The sequence below is a fragment of the Oncorhynchus keta genome, chromosome 34, assembly GCF_023373465.1.
Source record: "Oncorhynchus keta strain PuntledgeMale-10-30-2019 chromosome 34, Oket_V2, whole genome shotgun sequence".
Taxonomy (NCBI): domain Eukaryota; kingdom Metazoa; phylum Chordata; class Actinopteri; order Salmoniformes; family Salmonidae; genus Oncorhynchus; species Oncorhynchus keta.
The window spans coordinates 38682947-38705383 of NC_068454.1; the positions used below are offsets into that span (position 1 = coordinate 38682947).

General features: G+C 42.5%; 1 protein-coding gene across 1 annotated transcript; it reads right to left on the reverse strand.

Annotated features, from left to right (window-relative positions):
- Positions 1–113: 113 nt before the first annotated feature.
- LOC118367100 (xin actin-binding repeat-containing protein 2-like) lies at positions 114–21672 on the reverse strand. Its single transcript, XM_035750142.2, has 9 exons — positions 21539–21672; positions 18001–18498; positions 16832–16960; positions 15877–15969; positions 15542–15599; positions 13846–13934; positions 3520–13438; positions 1734–1864; positions 114–1322 (listed from the first exon to the last, which is right to left on the reverse strand). Exons 2-8 carry the CDS (start codon positions 18058–18060, stop codon positions 1773–1775), a joined length of 10440 nt encoding a protein of 3479 aa, XP_035606035.1. The 5' UTR covers positions 18061–18498; positions 21539–21672; the 3' UTR covers positions 114–1322; positions 1734–1772.
- Between the last annotated feature and the right edge of the window lie 765 nt (positions 21673–22437).

The window sequence follows — 22437 nt, forward strand, 5'->3', positions numbered from 1 at the left end:
ACAGTAAGGGACTTAATTGTTACCCAGAAATGATTTGATATTGATATAAAAACGTTTGCATTGGACCTTTAATGTGAACCATGTTGAAATTCATGTGAAAGAAGGCGATTGAGACTGACCAATTCAATGATTTTATTGCCCCTGGATCAGCAATACATTTGAACGAATTGTTGAGTAACCAGTCTCTTGTACAATTCTCTTGTACAAAGCAAGGTAGTCTAATCTAAAAAAAAAATGTTCATTGCAAAATATGATATAAATGTCCAAAACAAACATGATTATTACCAATTAAGAGGATATATATTGTATATATTATAAAGAAAGTATTTCCAAGGCTGCACACCAGGTGCTAGAAAAAGGTAAATTTAAAAATGTTGATATGTTGAAAGAAAAAGCCAAGACAAATTTATGACTGTGTCTTAGATATCTACAATACTCTCTCCATGGACTTAAACTAATTTAAATTGAACAAATCAATTACCCCGAAGATGTGAGCCCTGTTGAACTTATCAAAATTATATTTTATAGATCAATTAAACGTGACTAATGTGGGTCAATTCCATGTGAAATACAGAGCTAATGTCTTCAATTATCAAACTTGAAAGACCAATGAGGTTGGCCTCCTGAGCAAATTTCTAAGCATAACATTTCATGTTTCTCTCTGTCATTCTAGTCGTCTTTGCCTCTAACCCTAAGCACTTTCTGAACCATCTTCTTCCACTCTCACACAATATAAATATATACACAATTTCTACCATTCACATCTCCTTTCGTATCTTTTGCACTTGTACTTTTGTCCTTCAGTCTCAGACTTTTTCCAATTCCAACTGTCTCTTTGCCCTCATAGGTTGCTTTTACCATCGACTGCTTGAAGTTTCTTCAGTTTTCTCTGGCATACATGATGCCTTTTTCTACCTGCCATGGTGGTGGAAATGCTCTCTTTCAAAGAGGGCTCCTGGAAATAGCTTTCCTATGTTGTTGTTTGGGTGACTTTGGGGAATTGTCCTGCAGAGGCCATGGCGGCTTATTTAGTCCTCACCTACTTTAAAGGGTTTTTGTGGGGAGTGGGCTTGTAGAGGCCACACAACAGGTATCTTATTTCTATTTTGTTTGTTCTCGTCATTTGATTTCATAAATTACTTTTTCAAAGCTGTCCTTTTCAGTTGAGCCTATGCTGCTGTGAATTCCTCCAATCGAGTTGCTCTGAGGTGATGAGTCAGTGTTAAGTGTCTGTCCATATCCATTATCGTAGTTCCCTTTGGAGTTGTTTGTAGTGTGGTAAACAGCACAGATGTCCATGGAGAGAGACATAGTTGCCAAGGCTGGAGGAGACAGAACAAATTATTATTCAAAACAGTGAAGCTGATTCCACAATCATGTCAAACTTTTTATTGCTTCATTTGCAAACAGAGTACAACATAATTGGTGTCCTGTGTGCAGACACAAACTGTAGGAGCAAAACCATTTTATTTTTTAACTAGGCAAGTCAGTTAAGAACAAATTCTTATTTTCAATAACGGCCTAAGGAACAGTGGGTTAACTGCCTGTTCAGGGGCAGAATGACAGATTTGTACCTTGTCAGCTCAGGGACATGAACTTGCAACCTTTTGATTACTAGTCCAACGCTCTAACCGCTAGGCTACCCTGCCGTCCCCGTTCAAGCACTGCTTACCAGTTCACAGCCAAAATCCACTTACTTTGAATTCACCTTGGTTGGATGATATGTGCTTTACCTTCATTTATTTTGGCAGTGCTCGCAGCAGAAACAGGATTTATGGAATTTTTTTCTGTCCGCTATTAGAGCTTCCATCGGCTAGACTCTCCTCTGACACACAGTGCAATGCTCCGACTGGGGAATTCGAGTCTGCCAGAGAAAAGTTATCATTCTAGTATTTTTATACAACATACACAATGACTCAATAATATTAAGACATGTTATCAAGGCATAATTGTCATGATCATGCGTAGTATAAGCTGAGTGTACAAAACATTAGGAACACCTGCTGTTTCCGTGACTAGTCTGACCAGGTGAATCCAGTTGAAAGCTATGATCGCTTATTGATGTAACCTGTTAAATCCACTTCAATCAGTGTAGATGAAGGGGAGGAGACAGGTTAAATAATGATTTTTAAGATTTGAGACATGGATTGTGTGTGTGCCATTCAGAGGTTGGATGGGCAAGACAAAATATTTAAGTGCCTTTGAACTGGGTATGGTAGTAGGTGACAGGCGCACCGGTTTGTGTGTGTCAAGAACTGCAACGCTACTGGGTTTTTCATGCTCAACAGTTTCCCATGTGTATCAAGAATGGTCCATCACCCAAAGGACATCCAGCCAATTTGACACAACTGTGGGAAGCATTGAAGTCAACATGGGCCAGCATCCCTGTGGAACACATTCGTGACATTGTAGAGTCCATGCCCTGACACATTTAGGCTGTTCTGAGGTCAAAAGCGGGGATGCAACTCATTATTCCTAATGTTTTGTACACTCAGTGTATATACTCTGTATATGTATACCAGCCTGGTCTCATAGACTAGATGTAGCATAGTCAACGTAAATCCGGAACACTTAAATAAGTATAAGATGTTACGATATGTTAAGACCAATGGTTACTAAAGGCAAAAAATGAAAGTAGGGTGGTTGGTCGTGTGGATGGGTAAGTCTCGCATCAAGTTCAAATCTCATCATGAACTACTTTAGCATTTTAGCTATTTAGCTATTTTTCAACTACTTACTATTTTTTAGCTTCTTTGCAACTACTTAGCATGTTAGCTAACCCTTCCCCTATCCCTAACCTTAACCCTTTTAGATAACCCTCCCCCTAACCCTAATCTTAACCCTTCAATTTAACTCCTAAACCTAACCATAACCCCGAACCCTTAGCCTTGCTAACGTTAGCCAGCTAACTAGTTTTGCAAATTCGTAACATATAGTACCTTTTTTTTTTAATTGTAACATATTATATATTTTGCACATTCGTAACATATAACACAAAATGTAATTTGTAATATATCATATGAAATCGGTGATGGACATCCACAAATTAATACATATTGTGTCCTCGGATTTACATACAGAATTATACAAAATGCTCTGAGACTAGGTTGTGTATATACATCTTCAAACAAGTGCAATCACATTAAAGATTAAATCAAAAAATTATTTTCAGAAATCTCAAACATTCTTTACTGATGGCAAACAGTATTGACCCAAACTTGTACTTTGTGTTGAATTTTATGGTCAAACATGAATGCTTGCATTTAAATAGGATGTGTGTGATTCTATTCCATAATGTCTCTCGTGTTTTCATCATATCATGCTTAGCTCTTGCTCTTTTGCCATGACTCATTCATTGAAGCATTAGTTCTTTGTCCATTCACAATAATCTCTCTCCATTTAAAATCAGGCACATGTAAAAATGTTAGGTCTCATTGAATATCTTAGAGGGCATTTTTACATGCCATTATATCCTGTTAGTTTCAAGTCCCATCATGCAGGCAGTACAACTGTCTTTACCAGTAACAACGGTCTTTGTTTGATGTGACACAACATGTGATGTTCTCTCCTCCGAAACACTGTAGCCGAGACTCTTGAAAACACTCTCACTCTCCATCCATGTTTTGTGGAAATTCCTCAGCAACTCTTCAGTGGAAGCCTCTTCCGGCAATTCAGACGGCGTCACCTCAGACCCTCTTTTTTTTTTTACCACGTCAGCATATGAGAAGGGGGCATGGTGGGTTATTGTGCTCTCTGAGTGCTGGGAAACAGTTGTGCTGCTCAATGATCCAATTGTCTTGTTGCCGAATTCATCTAAGCTTGAGAAATGCTCTGTGACTGACTCTTCAGAGAAGCCCGTTGGGTCTGCTGACATGATTTGCACTTCTTTCTGGGAAGGCAGGGGCGAGATCTGCCCGAAGCCCCTCTGTGTCTCCTGGGTGTTATCCTGCTTTGAACTATCTCTAGTGTTTTCACTCAGGTTTGACTCCAGCTCCTCCTGTTTATTTTTCTCCCCTTTGAAGGAGGGACTTTGCTCAACCATTTCAAAAACATTTTTAATAGCCTTGATGTCAAACGTTGGCATCTCTTGTTCTTGAATAACTGTATTTTCAGTCTCTGTATATTCCATCTCACTTCCACGTCTTTCTCTCATTGTGATAGGCTTTCTGACGTAAACTTTATCTTCCGGTGTTTCAAATTTGTTGACCAGTCCTGACAAGTCCACCTTTGGAAGGTCCTCCTTCTCGTTCTCTTGGTTTTCTGGTTTGAGCTCCTCCATGTCTGGACCCAAGCGCTCGGGGATATCAATGGGATCCCTTCGAACGTACGTCTTATTTACTTTAGCTTTATGAGCCTCTTCAAAAAACTCTCTCTTGTCTCTCACTGATGTAGTTGCTGCTAATGAGTTTGACATTTTTGAAGCTTCCATCAATTCTTTATCAGTTGACTTTGCAGATCCCACTATTTCAGCATTGTTCTCTGTGACCTTCTCATATGTGCTTTGTGTGTCATCCTTACTCTCTTGGTTTGTTTTTGTGTGCTCCTCCCTGTCTGGGCCCAAGTGCTCTGGGATGTCGATGGGATCTTTTCGCACATTGGTCTTATTTACCTCAGCTTTTTGAGCATCTTCAAAAAACTCCCTCTTGTTTCTCACTGACATAGTCACCATTGACGGGTCTGACATCTCAGAAGCTTCCATGACTTCTTTATCCGTTTGATGGAATGACTCTTTATCTGTGACCTTTATATCAGCCTTTTGAGCCTCTTGAGTGACAATTGTTGCGTCTGACACTTCTGAAGTTCCCTCAGCTTGTGCCTCAATTTTGATCTGCCGATGGAATGATGCAGGGGATTCCACAATCTCAGATTTCTTTTCTGTGACTTGCATAGGAAGTAAAACTGGAGGCGGCGTCACCCCACGGGAAAGCTTGGCTGTAGTATCTTTTAGCCGCGCCAAGTTCTCTGCCCTAGAGAAGGTGGGAGAGGGTGTGGCCCTATTGATGCGTGTTGTAGGAGTTTCCGATTTGCGAGGGGGAGGTGTTGGGGGAGTGGCTGGTCTGTGCGTTAGGATAGGTGATGGGGTTATTCTCTGAGGAGAGTCAGTTCTCCGGGTAGATTCAATGGTAATAAAGGTTGGTGAGGGTGAGCGCATCCTTAGTAATGGTGAGGGTGAGCGCATGGATTTTACACTCAACTCTTGCATTTTGCTTTCATGTGATGTTGCTTTGCTTTCCACAACTTTCTTTTGACTTTCAACTTTCAAAGAGCCAATACTTATTTTATGTATCCTTTGAGTTGCACCACCAACAATGATCTTTTTAGAAGTAGGTTCACACTCATGCCTCTCCAGATTAGTGTGGATCCCCTCTAAACACATCAACTTTGCCTTTGCTAGTTTTTTCACATACGAAACAATTTCTGTAAGCTTTTGTATATTATGCTCAACTGCAGTTCCCTCCAAATAAAGATTTTCCTCAGGACCAATGAGCCACTGTGGAATAGTATTGAGCAGTGTCTTCACAGATTTAGAATCTATTTTTCCTGAAGCTCCCTCTAACTCTGTTATATGCGAGATTAACTCCTGGGCATGTTCTCGTCTTTGAGAATCCTCAGTGCTCTCTGTTGAGGGCCTCGCAGGTTCCTTTCGGGCTGACATGTTTGTCATTTTTCCACTTTCCACTTTGACTGGAACATTTCTGTACTCTTCCTTTGGTTTCTCTTGAATCTGTTGGCTTCCTGTCAACTCTTTCTTCTTTTGCGATGGCTTGACCTGCTTTTCTACTTTAACTGTTCCCTGTTGCTGGACACTTTGATGAACTTTTCTTTCAACTTTGCTTTCAGTGATAATAACTTCCTTATGTACCTGGTTCTGCTCCTCTTGATGGGCTGTTTGCATCTCCTGACTTTGAGTGGAACTTTCAGAAAGAGATTTAGTTGATTCTGTGGTGGCAGCTGCATCTTTAGCTTTTGACTTCTTCTTCTTCTTCTTTCTTGCAGAAGTTGGAGTTGCTGGTTGGTTGTCTTTAATAGCAGGAGCTTTCTGACTGCCCTCCTTGACCTTGACGTCAGTCTGGGCATGTGTTTGCTCACTAGAAACCTTCAACTTTGTGTCTTCCTTTACTTCCACCTTCACATCCTTCACCTGTGAAATGTTTTCCGTCTTAGTTTCATCTGGCTGTTTTGTTTCTTTTACTTCTACTTGCTTTTCTATCCCTTTGGCCTTCTTCTTTTTGCCTGATTTGACATTAGTTTCTGGGGTTAACTTTTCTACTTTGATAGGTTGATTAGCAACCTTCTCAGGTGCTTGTGATACAGAATCTTCTGAGGTTGATTTCGCTGCTTTGACATTTGTTTCTTGGGTTCCCTTTACTGTTTCGGTAGGCTGGTCAGAAACCTTCTCGGGAACATGGAATGAAGAATTATCCTTGTTCTTTTTCTCCTCAGATTTATGAGAACCTTTATTTTTTACATCCTTCTGGACATCTGTTTTTGTTCCTTGAGAGTAAACTTTGACATTTTGAACATCTGCTTTTGTATTTTCAACCTTTTTAGCATCACTGGATAAGATCTGGACTTGAGAGCTACTTACAGCAGAGTGTGAGTGCTTGGCGGATGCTGAAGTTACCTGTTGTTTAGTTGTAGTAACTGTCTGTTGCTTTGTGGAGGAAATAGATGTGGTCTGGTGCTGAACTGAGACGACTTTGGATGTCTGATCAGAGACAATATGCTGTTTAGTTGCAGAAATAACCACAGATTCAGGGAGATTTTTCCCATATACAGCAGAGATCAAAGTCTTGCTTGAAGGAGTATCTGAGATTTGCGCCTGCTTGGATAAATCAGATGATAGTGTGTCTGACTTAACATTAGTCACAGTCTTTTCAGCCACGTCTTGAGTGAAACCAAACGCCATGCTCTTTTTTGATTGCTTCATACTTGCCTCCTCATTGGAAAGCATATCCAGGGCAGCAGTGACTGACTCATGCATGAAAATGGGACTCGGTGTAGCAGGTGGTGTACTATCCACTTTCTGTTTTCTGTACTTTTCCTCTGCCTGTATTAATGGAGTTTTGAATTTAGTGGATCTCATGAAGGGAGGAGGAGAAGGTGGAGGAGTAAATCTTATAGGGGCGACGTAAACTTTCTTTAATGGTCGTGGTGATTCTGGGGGTTTTGGGATTTCAGACAAAACAGTTAATTCATTTTGAGTTTTGCTGATTTCCAACACAGATTTGTTGGCTGTGGTTGTATGTTTCTCCGAGGTTTCCTGTTGAATTTTCTGAATCTGACTGGTTGGTTCAAGTTTTGAGACTTGATGCAATGCAGGACTTTTCACCTTTTTGACCATCATTTTTGTGGCTTTTGCTGGTGATGGATGAGGTGTCTGGTATGGCATAGAGTCCAGTTCATGCTGTGAGGGAGGGGGTGGAAGGAAATCCTGTGGTGGCGGAGGGAAATGATCAGGCTCAGAGTCAACAGGTGGTGGGGGAGGAGGAGTTGGGGGAGGAGGAAGGTCCAAGTCCAGCCTATTGATAGAGGATGCTGGGGTTAGGGATGATTGATCGTCACATGGTGGAGGTGGGGGAGGGAGAGAAAGTTCAGACTCAGACAATGTCCGTGTTGGGGTATGAACATTTGTTATCACTTTGGTTTTATCTAGTCTGATCATACCCTTTCGACTTGAATTGAGGTTACGGAACTTAGTCTCCAAAGTTTTAATGCCATGATTTTGAGTGATTGTCGTGTGTTGCATTACTGTCTTTGATTGTTGAGTAGTCTGTGATTCAGATGCATTGGTTGCGGTTTGAGTTGAGAGGGATTGATTCTCTTGTGTTGAGCTCTCAGTTTTGGCCGAATTAGCTGTCTTTATTTTTTGTATGTTTCTCTGTGCTTCAATGCTTTGATACTTATTTTTAAGTGTCTCACTCTCAGCTTTGGTTGCAACAGAACATTCAGGGCTACCTTGCTGTGAACGCGATAGAGGGCTTCCATGCTGTGAGCGCAATGGAGATTTCACAGTGACTTTGACCCTTCTAGCTCCCACTCTGATTTTAGGAGCTGCACGCTGAGCTGATTCCAGCAAGGATTTGATTGTGCCTTTAACATCACCCTTTATCACCTCCTCTTTCTCTGGTTGAGTTTGTTCCTCCCCCGTCTCATGCACCTCACGTGTCTCGTAGAGTGACTTAATGGACATTTTCACATCACCCTCGAAGCTGGGCCTCCGTGTCATTCTTGGAGAAGCTGGTGGTTCCAATAAGAGCTCAATAGTGCCTCTCACATTTCCCTGAAAATCTATTTCCTGTTGACATGTCCTTCTGTCATTAGAAGCATCTCGTAAACACTGCTTTGCTGTATGAATGTTACCCTTTACAATCTCTTCCTTCTCGATCGCCCTGACTGTTTGCTTCGCCTGCTCCAGAGATTTTAAGGTACCTTTGATGTCTCCAGGAACTAAATCTTCAATGACAACTTCAACTTTGGAGGTTGCCGATTTCTCTAGGGACTTCAGTGCCCCTTTGATGTTGCCGTGGACAATCTCTGTCTTTTCCACCTCTTTGGGCCGTCTATGGGCACACTCAAGGTGTCTTCTGGTTTCGTGTATGTTACCTCTCACCACCTCCTCTTTCTCTACAACCACTGTCTGATTTACAGACTGAGACAGTGAGTTCATAGCTGCTTTCAAATCACCCCTCACAATGAGCTCTTTTTGTAGGCCATCCAGTGAGTGTGTGGGTTCCCTCATGAAAACCTGGACGGATTTGCGAACATCTCCACACACTATGTCCTCTTCAACTACCGTACGCTCAATTTGTGCTCGACTACTGCCAAGAATGAGCTTTGTTCCCTTTATATCTCCTCTAATGATCTCCTCTTTCTCTATCTTTTCAGGTGGAGTCTCATCTGGCTCTACCTGGAGTTGTTTGAGATAGTCAAGCGCCCCAGATTCAATGCATGTGGAGTAAAAGTTTACGTTTCCCTTTTCTGTCTCATCCACCTTTATCCTCATCTGCTCTTGGTTTTCTGGGTTGGATAGTCTTTGGAGGGCATTCCTTATATTGCCTTTGATTATATCCTCTTTGTCAACACTGATGTCCTCTTGTTTATTTAGAAGAGAATAAATAGTCATTTGCACATCTCCCTTCTCATCCTCTTGAAGGAGTATACCACGTTTAGCAGATCCTCCCTCCTTGAGAAGATTGTTTACAGCTTCCTGGATGTCACCTCTTAATATTTCCTCCTTTTCCACATTGATGCCCCTCTCTTGGTTGAACAATTGATGCACTGTTGTACTGATATTACCCTTCTCCTCTGACTCTACCACTACTCCCCTCTCAATTGTTTCCCGGCGGTTCAAAAGATTCATCATAATGCTGTTCAGATCACCGCTGATAATTTCCTCTCTTTGGATCTCTGGAGAATCCGTATTCATTAGCTGGTATTTTGCCATTCTAACGTCCCCAATTTCATCTGCTTCAATGAGTATTCCTTTTGAATTAACCATTTTCTGGCTATAAAGTTCCTCAAGGGTTCCTTTGATACTTTTACCTAGGATTTCTGACTTCTCAACACTGTTCTCATTAAAGACATGGAATGGAGTTGTTTCAAACATCCATGTTGTTGTCTTTACATCGGCTTTGGGGATCTCCTCTTGAACAACTACTGTACTGTCCTCATCTACCTCCTTTATATGGTCAAGGGGATTCTGTTCAAAGAGCCACACTGATTGTCTAACATCTCCCTTTAGGACCTCCTCTTTCATGACGGTTTCTATTAAATTCTCTTCGCTCTGGCTACGTATTTTATCCATTGTTTGAGTTTCAAACATCCATTTGGCTGTCCTGACATCACCTTTTTGGATTTCACTCACATTAACCGTTCGCACAGACTTCTGTGACAGCTCATCAGATTCAAAACGCTGTTTATTCATTCTAACGTCTCCTCCTTGAATATCTTCAACGGTTTTAACTGACATTTTTATGTCCTCTGCAATCTTATCAAGAGGTTGTGTTTCAAATCTCCACTTGGCTGAAGTAACATCTCCTTTCTGAACATCCTCCTGTGTGACAGATTTGATTATATAGACCTCATCTGTATCTCTGATAGAATCAAGAGGCTTAGTTTCAAACAACCACCGGGACCCGATCACATCACCCTTCAATATCTCCTCGCTTGTGACAGTGGTGACCTCATGATAATGACCCTGTTTGTCTTGAATGGCATAAAGAGGCTGAGTTTCAAACATCATGGTGTAGTTCCTTACATCCCCTTTCTCTTCCTCTTCACGGGTGATTTTCTGCAACTTTGTGATATCGGTCTCTGTCTCCGAGGACACCTCCTGGATTTTGTCCAAGGAGTAGGTCTCAAAAATGAAACGGCCTTTGTCCACATTACCTCCTTGTACATCCATCACAGTGCGGGTCTCCAGAGCCTCTTCTTGGGTATCATGTATGGCATCTATTGACTGGTTCTCAAAGAGCCATTTGCAGTTCCCCACATTTCCTTTCTGGATGTCCTCTGATTGTGTAGTTTTGAGCATTTGCATAACCTCCTCAGATGTTGAGGTCATGATATCAGAGGACTGGTTCTCAAAGATATACTTTATTCTATTCACATCTCCTGACTGAATGTCTATATCAGTAACCCTCTTAAAACTTTCATCCTCCCCTGTGATATTCTCAAGTTTTTCTGTCTCAAATAGAAAACGAGCCATTCGTACATCTTTGCCCTGGACATCTTCTTGATTTACTGTGCATGTTTGTAGAACAGTTTCGGTTTCATCTCGGATAGTGTCCAGTGCCTTTGTCTCAAACAACCACGTGCAGGTTTTTACATCTCCTTTGTGTACCTCCTCACTCTCATTTTCACTCTTCAACTCCTCCTTCTCGTATGGGACATTCATTAGTTTAGTCTCAAATAACCACTTACCGGTTTTAACATCACCTTTTACAATCTCAACACTTTCCTTGGTTGTAATTTCCTCATCTTCAATATTGCTGAAGTATTTAATTGCATCAAGAGGCTGTGTTTCAAACAGCCACTTGGCAGTTTTAACATCACCAGACTCAACTTCTTTGGATATTCCTTTAATAATTTGGTAATTAGTGATACTTTCATCAAACTGGTCAATGGGGCGTGTTTCAAACATCCATTTGCAGCTTGTTACGTCTCCCTTGACAACCTCTTCCCGATGCACTGTTTTCACTTCATGGTAATGGCCAGAGCTGTCTTGCATGGCATACATTGGTGTAGACTCAAACAGATGTTTGTTAGATTTCACAGAGCCACATGTTACACCCTCCACGAGTATCTTTTGAGATTCATCCCATCTGGTTAAGTCTGTGGTTTCAAAAATTTGCTTGTAGTTTGAGACATCCACTTTATCGATTTCCTCCAGGTTAATGGTTCGAACGACTTCCTTCTTTTCCTCTTTAATGTGCTCCAGGGGTTGACTTTCGAAAACCCACTTCTGGTGTCTCACATCCCCCTTCTCTTCATCAAGTCTCACCATTTTCTGTAGTTTCCCAACCTCAGCAAGGTCTTTTAAATTGTCAGCTGGAGCAGTTTCAAAGTAATGTTTAGCTGATCTGACGTTGCCTCTGACAATTTCCGTCTTTGAAAAGGCTCTAACATTTGAATCATCTTTCAAAGTGTCCATTGGCTGAGTCTCAAATACCATGCAATTCTTACGGACATCTGCATTGTAGCTTGTACCTTCCTCTTCAGTCAGATTTTCAAAGTTCACAGTACGAATAGTCTCCTTCTTCTCATCTCTTATGTTCTCTAGTCGTTCATTCTCAAACATCCATTTTTGGTGCCTTACATCACCCTTCTCTTCTTCAGCTGCCACTACCTTTTTGAGCCTCCCTACCTCATTGATATCCTTCAAAGCTGCCTTGGGACTAGTCTCAAAGAAGTGTCTTGCAGATCTAACATTACCGCCAATAACGTCTTCGATAGTCGGGGGTCTCGCATTTGAATCATCTTTCAGAGAATCCATTGGCTGAGTTTCAAACGCTAAGCAATGTTTTCGGACATCGGCTCCGATTATCTCTTCCTTTTGCAGCGTCGAGCTTTCCCATTCATCTTTGTTAATGGAGTCTAAGGTCTTTGTCTCAAACAACCATCTACCCCTGTAAACATCTCCTTTGTAGTTGTCTTCCATGGACAGGCTACACACAAGTTTCACTGGGGCAGGGAGTCTATTAGTCATGTCCAGGGCTTGAGTATCAAAAAGCCAGGTTGATGTTCTAGTGTCCCCCTTCTCAGTCTCCACTTTGCGTATAGATGTTATCTCCAACATCTGGCCCGACTGTCCCATGAGGACGCATATAAACTGAGTCTCAAATGTGCTTGTGATCGTCTTCACTTCTCCCTTTATATCCTCAAGCGCTGACCTCAGACTCAGGAGGTGACTGTCATCAATGGTCTCAGTATGACCTAAAGTTTCCATGTACTGATATTCAAGCATGTATATGGTAGAGCTGCCATCTTCCTGGGTAAATACTATCTCTTTGGTTAGCTCTTCATCGCCATGCATTTTGTTCAGGGTCTCCATAGGCTGGTTTTCAAACAACCAGGCTGCAGCACGGACATCTCCTTTGTCCAACTTATTGAATCTGTTTCTATATTTAGTTGAAGCTATGTTGTCTGATCCCAACGTGTCCATGGGCTTGGTCTCAAACATCCATGCTTTGCTTTTTACATCACTCCCAACAATCATCTCCTGTTCCATGTTTTGGTCGTCACCCTCATTTGAGGCGTCGTCTTTGATGGCATCCAGAGGTTTGTTCTCAAACATCCAGCGCATTGACTGCACCTCCCCTCTGAGGATCTCATCCCATTCCAGGTACTCTTCTTCTGGGCTAATGCAGTCGTTGGGACTGCTACCGTTATCCTCGTATATATACCTGGTCTCCCCCGTGAACTCCTCCTGACTCCCCTGTCGGGTGTTCTCATACTCAGCCGCATCACTACACATCTCTATGTTTTTACGAACCTCAGGATGGATATGCTTGTAAAGGCGCTTCAACTCATACTGGTTTCTCTGCCTGGAGTATTCCTGTCTACTGAGTGGACGTTTAGAGGGGTAAGCTGATTCCAGAGGCTCAGGTGAGTAGTAGCACTCTACTGGCATATCTGGACTTTCTGATGGGACCTGCAGTAAGTCTGGGGGTGGAGGTGGGAGGTACTCTAAGTCTTCTGGAGGTGGCGGAGGGAAATATTCTGTATTCTCGTAGTCAACAGCAACAGCAGATGTGTCCTCTATTGCTTCAGTAGCAGAATCTTCCCATATCTCACTTGATGAAACATTATGTATCTCACTTGGTGAGAAATTCTGTATATTACTTGATGATAAATTGTGTATCTCACTTGTTGAGACTTGTTTTTGTGATACATTTGAGGCCCACTGAGACCTATTGATGTCAGCTCGGCCAATCTTTTTGGGAAGAAAATAATGATTGGGGTCATTAGAGGTCCCTGACATGTTTTCAGAAACAAAATTGAATGCAAACATTACATGTATATATAGCATGCCAACTGTTTGTTTGTCACTAATTGTCAATATCCAGTCTCATTGTTATTAACTGAGGGATTGGTGCCTGACATGGTTTAATAGAAGAATCTTGATCATTTTTAAAACAAGCTAAGAAAAAACGTCTTATAGTGTTATTAAACAAGCTGTATTTACATATTAGCTACACTGCAACAAATTTCAATTCAAAGTTAATAACTTGTTCGACAATGGTGATAAAAAGCAGAAGGGTTTGTGTGTAACCTAAGCCAAAATGATGCAGTTTCTGTCCACTTAAGTAAAACAGGTTTAAGACAAGCATGTCCAATTACCTTCATTGGCTTGCTTGGGGCAGCTTCCTCGATGGTTCTCTCAAAATGATCTCTCAATTCCTTGGTTGTAAGTCTAGGACCTTCCTCCTCTTAACAATGTCAAGAGGACAAAGCAACATACAGTGCATTCAGAAAGTATTCAGACCCCTTGATTTTTCTCACGTTTTGTTACGTCTCAGCCTTATTCTAAAATGTATTACATTGTTTTTCCCCCTCATCAATCTACACACAATACCCCATAAACAGGTTTCAGACATTTTTGCAAATGTGTGTGACACGACAAGCTTGGCACACTTGTATTTGGGGAGTTTCTCCCATTTTTCTTTGCAGATCCTCTCAATCTCTGTCAGGTTGGATGGGAAGTGTCGCTGCACAACTATTTTCAGGTCTCTCCAGAGATGTTAGATCGGGTTCAAGTCCAGGTTCTGGTTGGGCCACTCAAGGACATTCAGAGACTTGTCCCGAAGCCACTCGTGCGTTGTCTTGGCTGTTTGCTTAGGGTCGTTGTCCTGTTGGAAGGTGAACCTTTGCCCCAGTCTGAGGTCCTGAGTAGTCTGGAGCAGGTTTTCCTCTGTACTGGGCTCCGTTCATCTTTCACTCGATCCTGACTTGCCCCCCAGTCCTTTCCACTGAAAAACATCCCCACAGTGTGATGCTGGCACCACCATGCTTCACTGTTGGGATGGTGTCAGGTTTCCTCCAGACGTGACTCTTGGCATTTAGGCCAAATAGTTCAATTTTGGTTTCATCAGACCAGGGAATCTTGTTTCTCTTGGTCTGAGAATCCTTTAGGTGCCTTTTGGCAAACTCCAAGTGGGCCGTCATGTGCCTTTTAATGAGGAGTGCCTTCCGTCTGGCCACTCTACCATAAAGACCTGATTGGTGGAGTGCTGCAGAGATGGTTGTCCTTCTGGATGTTTCTCTCATCTCCACAGATGAATTCTGGAGCTCTGTCAGAGTGACCATTTGGTTCTTGGTCACCTCCCTGACCAAGGCCCTTCTCCCCCGATTGCCAGCTCTAGGAAGAGTCTTGGTGGTTACAAACTTCTTCCATGTAAGAATGATGGAGGCCACTGTGTTCTTGGGGACCTTCAATGCTGCAGACAGTTTTTAGTACCCTTCCCCAGATCTGTGCCTCGACACAATCCTGTCTCGGGCTCTACGGACAATTCCTTCGACCTCATAGCTTGGTTTTTGCTCTGACATGCACTATCAACTGTGGGACCTCATATAGACAGGTGTGTGCCTTTCCAAATCATGTCCAATCAATTGAATTTACCACAGATGGACTCCAATCAAGTTATAGAAACATCTCAAGGATGGTCAATGGAAACAGGATGCACCTGAGCTCAATTTCGAAATCTCATAGCAAAGGGTCTGAAAACTTATGTAAATAAGATATTTCCATTTTTTGTTTTTAATACATTTGCAATAATTTCTATGAACCTGTTTTGACTTTGTCATTGTGGGGTATTGTGTGTAGATTGATGAGGAAAACATTTTTTAAATCCATTTTAGAATAAGGCTGTAACGTAACAAAATGTGGACAAACGGAAGGGGTCTGAATACTTTCTGAATGCAAGATTCATCCATCAAACTCATATGATTTAATTAAAAATCATTTTAACAGTGTTATTTATCTTAATGATGTGCCTACTGTAAAATATGACAAACATAAACTGTAGTAACATCCTACCTGCTTCATTGTTATGGTTGTTTTCATAACTGGAGGCCAAGTTTTCTTCATGTGTGACCTGTATCAGAATGGCAGCCTATTAGGACAATTTCCACATGTAAAGCGAATCTGTGTTATATAATGACCATTAACTGAATTGATCAAGCTGTTTAGAGTTAATCCACTCTCTACTAGGTCTCTTGTTGTCAGCGTACTGACCGTGGTCAGTAAAGATATTTTCTCTAATGAAAAGGTTTTTACAATTGTTAACACATATAAGACATTAACGTCTGGGTTTTCAGCCCAGCTTCACTGTTGTGTGATGACTCAGAGGTATCCAGAAGGTCTACATGTACCTGTTCATCCTGATGGGAAATAGCCTGCTGAGAGGCTGGGATGACTTCCCTGGAGCTGCTCATCATTGTCAACTCAGAGTTCAATTCCACTTCCTGTGAGATCGAAGACATTGGCTATCACATAAAGGCACACACGCGCACACACGCACGCGCACAGGCACACGCACACAGGCACACACACACAGGCACGCGCACACGCTCAGACACACACACACACAGCAGGGAATGGCTCACACTCATTGACAGCCCAGCACAAGCAGCAGCGGCAATGAGTTTAATTAATGCTCAAACAGTAGCAGATAGTGTGCATCACTGAGAACAATATGGGATAAAAGCTTGATAATTAGATGGCTTACTGCAGTTAAATTACACTAATCACAGACAAAGAGAGGATAACAGACGAAAAGGACGATTCCATGGATGGTTCACCTTAATCAAACACAGTAGCTTCACCTTAATCAAACACGGTAGCTATCACATTGAATACAGGGACAAAGAATACTTCATTTGTTTCATCCTTTGTGTCACTTCAGCTGATGATTCCAAGCTATACACATAGTGGCAATTAAAGCAGTAGCAATGTGAGTGTGAAATCCAGGGGTTTTGACAGACACAGGGATCTGTATTCTTCTCCATTGCCAAGTTGGCCAGCACTGTCTAGCAGTGCATCAAATTAAATCTAACATCTGTACTTTAAGCCTTTGGAGAAAAATAATGCAGCAGCAGGCACCTCCCCAGCATTTTCAATAATTGACTATTTCGCCCAGATTTGTGGTCGCTCCCTGAGTGAGTGACTTACACTCGGCAGGGGACGTAATGCGGGCAGGGACACAGTGGTGCGGATGGATGGATAGCTAGATTGTAGGCTGGGATTTAACCAGCGTAGGTCATACCACATCTGCGCGTTCCCCCCATGCACCGCATGCCTGAGATTAGCCTGCATTAATTACAGTACCTGCACCTCTCTGTGGTGGAAGAGGAACTGGGTGACGTTGTGCGATGTGGCAGTTTCCTGGGTCTCGAATTGTGCCCTGATGCCGGCGAGCCCCCCAGGCACGGAGCAGACCTCCGACTCCTCCATGACCTAATGAAGCGGTAAAACATCATTAGCTGCCTGCATGTCTACATGGCCTGGGATCAGACTTATGCCTGATAGGCCTATTGAACTTGGGTTTCATTGCAGACTTCTGCAAATTCATAGAAAATACTGGAGCAGCCAGTACTGAGACTGCAGAGTGTTTACACACACAGATGCACACACACACACACACACACACACACACACACACACACACACACACACACACACACACACACACACACACACACACACACACACACACACACACACATGCCCATTTCAATGTAGGCCTCCTGACACCATGTGGCATTATGTTTACACAATGGCAGAGCAATCTTTCTAGTTGCTTGCTTTTTGGGGGTGGTGCGTCACAGCATGTTGTCCAGGCAGATAGTTGTTTTGCCCACCCTGCAGAGTGGAGTTGACAGCCTTTGAGGTCTAAAACATGACTAATGGGATCCTGCAGGGGGCACAGATTGCCCATTGTGTTGCCTGTCTGCCCTTGTTTCCACTCTGAGCCCCATGAGAGGAGTCATGTTTCCGTGGGTCTGCAGGGCCACTGAACTCTCCCACTGGTCAGCTGTCATCACTTTCCACTAACATAGCACCACAAAGCCATCAGTGGCTTTCACAACAATCACAACACGTTGACTCTTTCTTTGCATGACTGCAACTGCTTTAGAACATGCTCGGAATTATCTACTGTGAATACCAGAATTATGCAACCTCATTCAAAATGTGGAATAAATTACTTCTAGACTGCAAAATCTAACGTCCCAGGTCCTTACAGTCACACTAAACATGGCAGGGTTACCAGGGTGGGCATGACAAAACATACAATTAATCTAAAAATGATGTAGTTGGCTCATTACAATGGACACTAAAAATATATATTTAAAAAAATCTTATCACCTACATTGTTAGAGGCTTCTATGGTTAGGTATGTCAATAAGTCAGGTAGTACGACCTAAAACTGGTCATTGAAGAATACATCCATAAATGTATGACCATCTCTTTATAATGTATTGTGTGTGTCTGCCTACCCCGCTGGAGAAGATGTTGTCATGCTGCTTGGAGTCAGCTGCCTGCTGGTACATGGCCATGGGTACGGTCAGTGGATCCTGGTGTCAGTGGATCCTGGTGTCAGTGGCTACTGGTGTCAGTGGATCCTGGTGTCAGTGGATCCTGGTGTCAGTGTATCCTGGTGTCAGTGGATCCTGGTGTCAGTGGCTACTGGTGTCAGTGGATCCTGGTGTCAGTGGCTACTGGTGTCAGTGGATCCTGGTGTCAGTGGATCCGGGTGTCAGTGGCTACTGATGTCAGTGGCTACTGGTGTCAGTGGATCCTGGTGTCAGTGGATCCTGGTGTCAGTGGGTACTGGTGGTCAATATATCCTGGTGTCAGTGGATCCTGGTGTCAGGAGGTCTTGTCAGTTGTTTCCTGTCAATGGGATCTGAGTCTTCAGAGTGAATCCTGTTCCTCTGAGTTCACAGCTTCCTCAGGAAGTCCTAACCTGGTAGTTACACCTGCGCTGCCAGCAGCTAAGGGAACAACCGTCATTAATTATAACATTTACCCAACAGTCTATGCTATACACAATCACATGGTTGGACTATTTCACTAGTAGAGCATTTAGGGCAATGTGTTGTCTGTGACCAGCCTTGCGTTGCCATGGGGGCGATAATAAGCTTGCTTTTGAAAGAGGTGCATTACATGGAGTTGCAGAATATCAATTGCCCCACAAGCCGTCTGATCTCGCGGGTTTACATGGATATTCGCTTCGCAAAGCGCGTGAGATCAGGCGGCTTTGCAGAGCTACAATATCAACACCTCCCTCGCCAGTTCAAATAGGGGACACAGATTTAAGAGAAGGAGATATATTTTGTAGCTACACAGTACATTTATAAAGGGAACAGTGCAATCACATGGCATGCTTTCGACTGTTAACATACATTAAATGAGTGCAAACTGGCAACAATTGTTTTAATACAGCTGAAGACCTTACAATGAGTTCACAGTCCAATCTTAAAGCACAGGGATGGACAGTATGTTCGCTTTATGTGCCATTCTGCCATTTGGCATTATTTTAAAGGAAGGGTACATACACAAACATCCACATGAATGACTGGCAACTGAGCTTTGAAAATGCTTTCAATCTTTAAATCTAACATTGACAGTAGACTATAATGTTTGGTTCTGTAATCAACATCGTGACATGGAGAGTGGGTGAAGTCATTCTTTGTTGTAACCGTTTCTTATACAGCGACCATACACATCCAGCAGAAAGGGAATTCAAAGTGTTTCCCATGAGGGTGCACAGGTGCTCTAGTGAATGAGACAGTCCCTCTCCAACACAGGAGCATCATTCAAATCAATTACAGCCGTCCCAGTGGATGGTCAATTAAACAGTGGGAGAATAAAGATTTATGTTTGTCGGTGTGCTGTAAAACATGGTTATGGTAATGTTTCCCTGACACCCCAAACTGTTTATAACCCACACAGAGTGCACATTAGCCTTGGTGCTGAGCCAGCATGGACACCCCATGACATGTGATGGGGGCATACTTCAGCTCTGGTGGTCTGGTTTTAGGGAAGCATGGATGCACAGTTTCACGTTGCACTACAGAGGCACTAAAGATAATTTGGGGTTTGTGGAACATACAGCACCGTAAAAGCATCACTTTGGAATCACGTAAGGGACACTCATTAAGAGGAAAGTCCTAATTCATGAGAATTCCAGTTTTTTTTTACATTGGCAGGCTGTATGAAGCCTAATCAGCATTAATCAAATTAAAAACAGATTTAACGTGCATTACACAAAGTTGGATCTCTGAACAGCCACAAATGGTTGCTTTCTCAAACTGAATGAAAAATGAAGAATACCATCAGCAAAAAATAGACTGGAGATGATATTTCACTTACATAATATGAATTATGACAGGAAATTACAGATTGAATCACTTCAAATCAAACTGTATTTCATAGCTTTAAATGCTGTGAATAATATTTTTTTTATCTGAAGGATATGCCTACTGCCTTGAAGCCACAAATAGGCTAGTCACTGTTACACTTAACTATTTGTGCTCTAAACATTCTATAAACGTATTTGAGACTATAAACGTTTGATCACCCAGGAGGACAATGAAAACCTAATGATAGGCATACATAGTCCTGCTGGGGATTGATGCTGTTGATAAGTACAGTATCATAGGATTGTGTAGACAAGACAGTGTTGAGGCAAAGCTGTAACTGTCCATCTATTTTAGCCTAGAGGCATGATCAGCATGCTAGTGTAAACCTATCAGCCTGTCAAGAGGGATGGGAGCGGGACAAGCATAGCCACCTCCCAAAATAAGATACGTTTTGCCCTGGTCCAAAACCATAAATCCAGGTAGCTTCAACATACCTGGCGCCATAGGAAATGTTTTCTTATATCAGATATAGGAGAAAGTTCAATCTCTACCATTGCCTTTGGCAACTGGAGGCCATGTAGCTATAATGTTAATTAAGGATTTTTGGAAACTTTAAGGCCCAGAAATGTGTCAACAATCTTTGGATATCTTGTGACATGTTATGTTCAGTTGAGAGCTCACATAACAGGAAAGTGAAGTAATCTAGGCGCCAACTACCTGCAAAAAATAAATCCACCCTATTTTAAACTTTGGAGTCCTGCAGAGTCGTATTTCTCAGTGAGAGCTGGAGACAAACTGGGAGGACAAGATTTTTAAAGCTTGGAAGACCCATTTCCAGAATCGTGACACTGTCCCGTTTTGGACTTACAGTAATATGTAAATAACATTTTTTGTGTGTCTGAGGTCACACCTACAATGTTCTTACCTCCATACATCAAGTGAGTTTAATTGTATTTTCCATTCAAAACTCTCAGTAGTCTATGGCAGTAAGAACCTTCTGAGGAACTGTTTTCAGACAGACAGGATCCTTGCTTTTGGTACGCAGAGCTCAAAAGCTATATTGATCTCAGCTGTGGTCTATGACATCAGCACTTCTACTATCTGCGATTATGAGACAAGGAATTACAGTCTACAGAGGCTACAGAGGCGAATCCAGTATTTTCCAGATAAAAATGCAGTTCACATTACTCAAGGTTAGCTTGCTGTCCGAATCCAAAAATATTTAATTACAGTTCTACTGGCCCTTGGGAAGTTCTGATTTGCCTGTTACTTCGCAAGAAAGGACCTCAAAGACAATGTCTGGTCTGTGAGGAAAATAATAAGGCTTTCAAACAGCACAAGAACAAAACCTTGCCCCTCAGCTCTCCTTCTAACTACTAGTTATGTCCATGCATTAAATAACATAATCGAATACTGACACATAATGAAAACATGGGAAAGGAGAACTAAAGCACATTTTTATTTCTCCACTGCGAATATTAATTCAACTGTTCTGCTTCCTAACATCATATTAATGACTGAAATGTGCAAAAGTAGCAAACAGAGCCATTTATGCATGCATCAATGAATCACTTTTGAATGGCTTATGAACAACAACATTAGCTATGCAGAAGTCAAAGAACACCCAACCAACACAGACAAAGTTGCTCCAAGACGCTTCTCCACCTACCAGGTCTGTGAAAAATAGAAAAATGCAACTCAGTCGATAGAATCCCACAGGAAGGCCACTGAAACCCCTGGCCCGCAGGGCGTCTTTCCTTGCCACAAGTCAAATCCCTTTTGGCGTTGGAGTCCAGCTCCAGCAGTACGTGATCACCTCACCAGACAGTGACAGCTGATTTTATTTTAGACCCCCCCGTAAGATGGGCCAGAGGTGCTTTTTTTAGAGGGTGAGGCCTTGGTGCCTTGCATGTTGAGTCCGGGGAATCTACATGTGAATACTTCCTAGGCCACCCTCTTTTACAGCCTACTCTACTAATAAATCCGACCACTGCAGTTTCATCATCACAGATTCCATCATAGCTCACTATCCACTCTGCAACTACAGCTGTCATCATGACCTATTTATACACGCCAAAAATATACACATTCAGTCATATATCTAATGCTTTAGGTATCTCTACCGCTCTACAGTCTTAAATTACCCCTCGCAGCGTGAGCTGCTCGATCCCAGGAAAGTGCTGCTCATTTGAATGATAACAGTTACAGTTGGAGAGAAATCGGACCCATGTGATGAGTCATCCAGGGGTTTGGAATGGGGTCAGCGGTGATGTAATGCCAAAGGCAGACATTGCAAGAGTCACCTGAGGTTCGGAGAGCTCTCGCTCCTCTCACTCCTCTCATTCGTCCTCTTTAGCCCAGCTGGAGAGCAGTGATGCTAGGCTGACTCTGCTATGCCCTGAAGGCCGGGGATGTGTGGAGGCCAGACGTGGCAGCCATGCATCACCGCAGGGCCCGTCTACCCCATGTGTAACCCACACCCGCCTCTCTAGATCTTTCGAACACAACACTCTCCAATGAATCTTGATCATGGAGACAGCCTCAATTCATTTGACACAGGACGCTTCT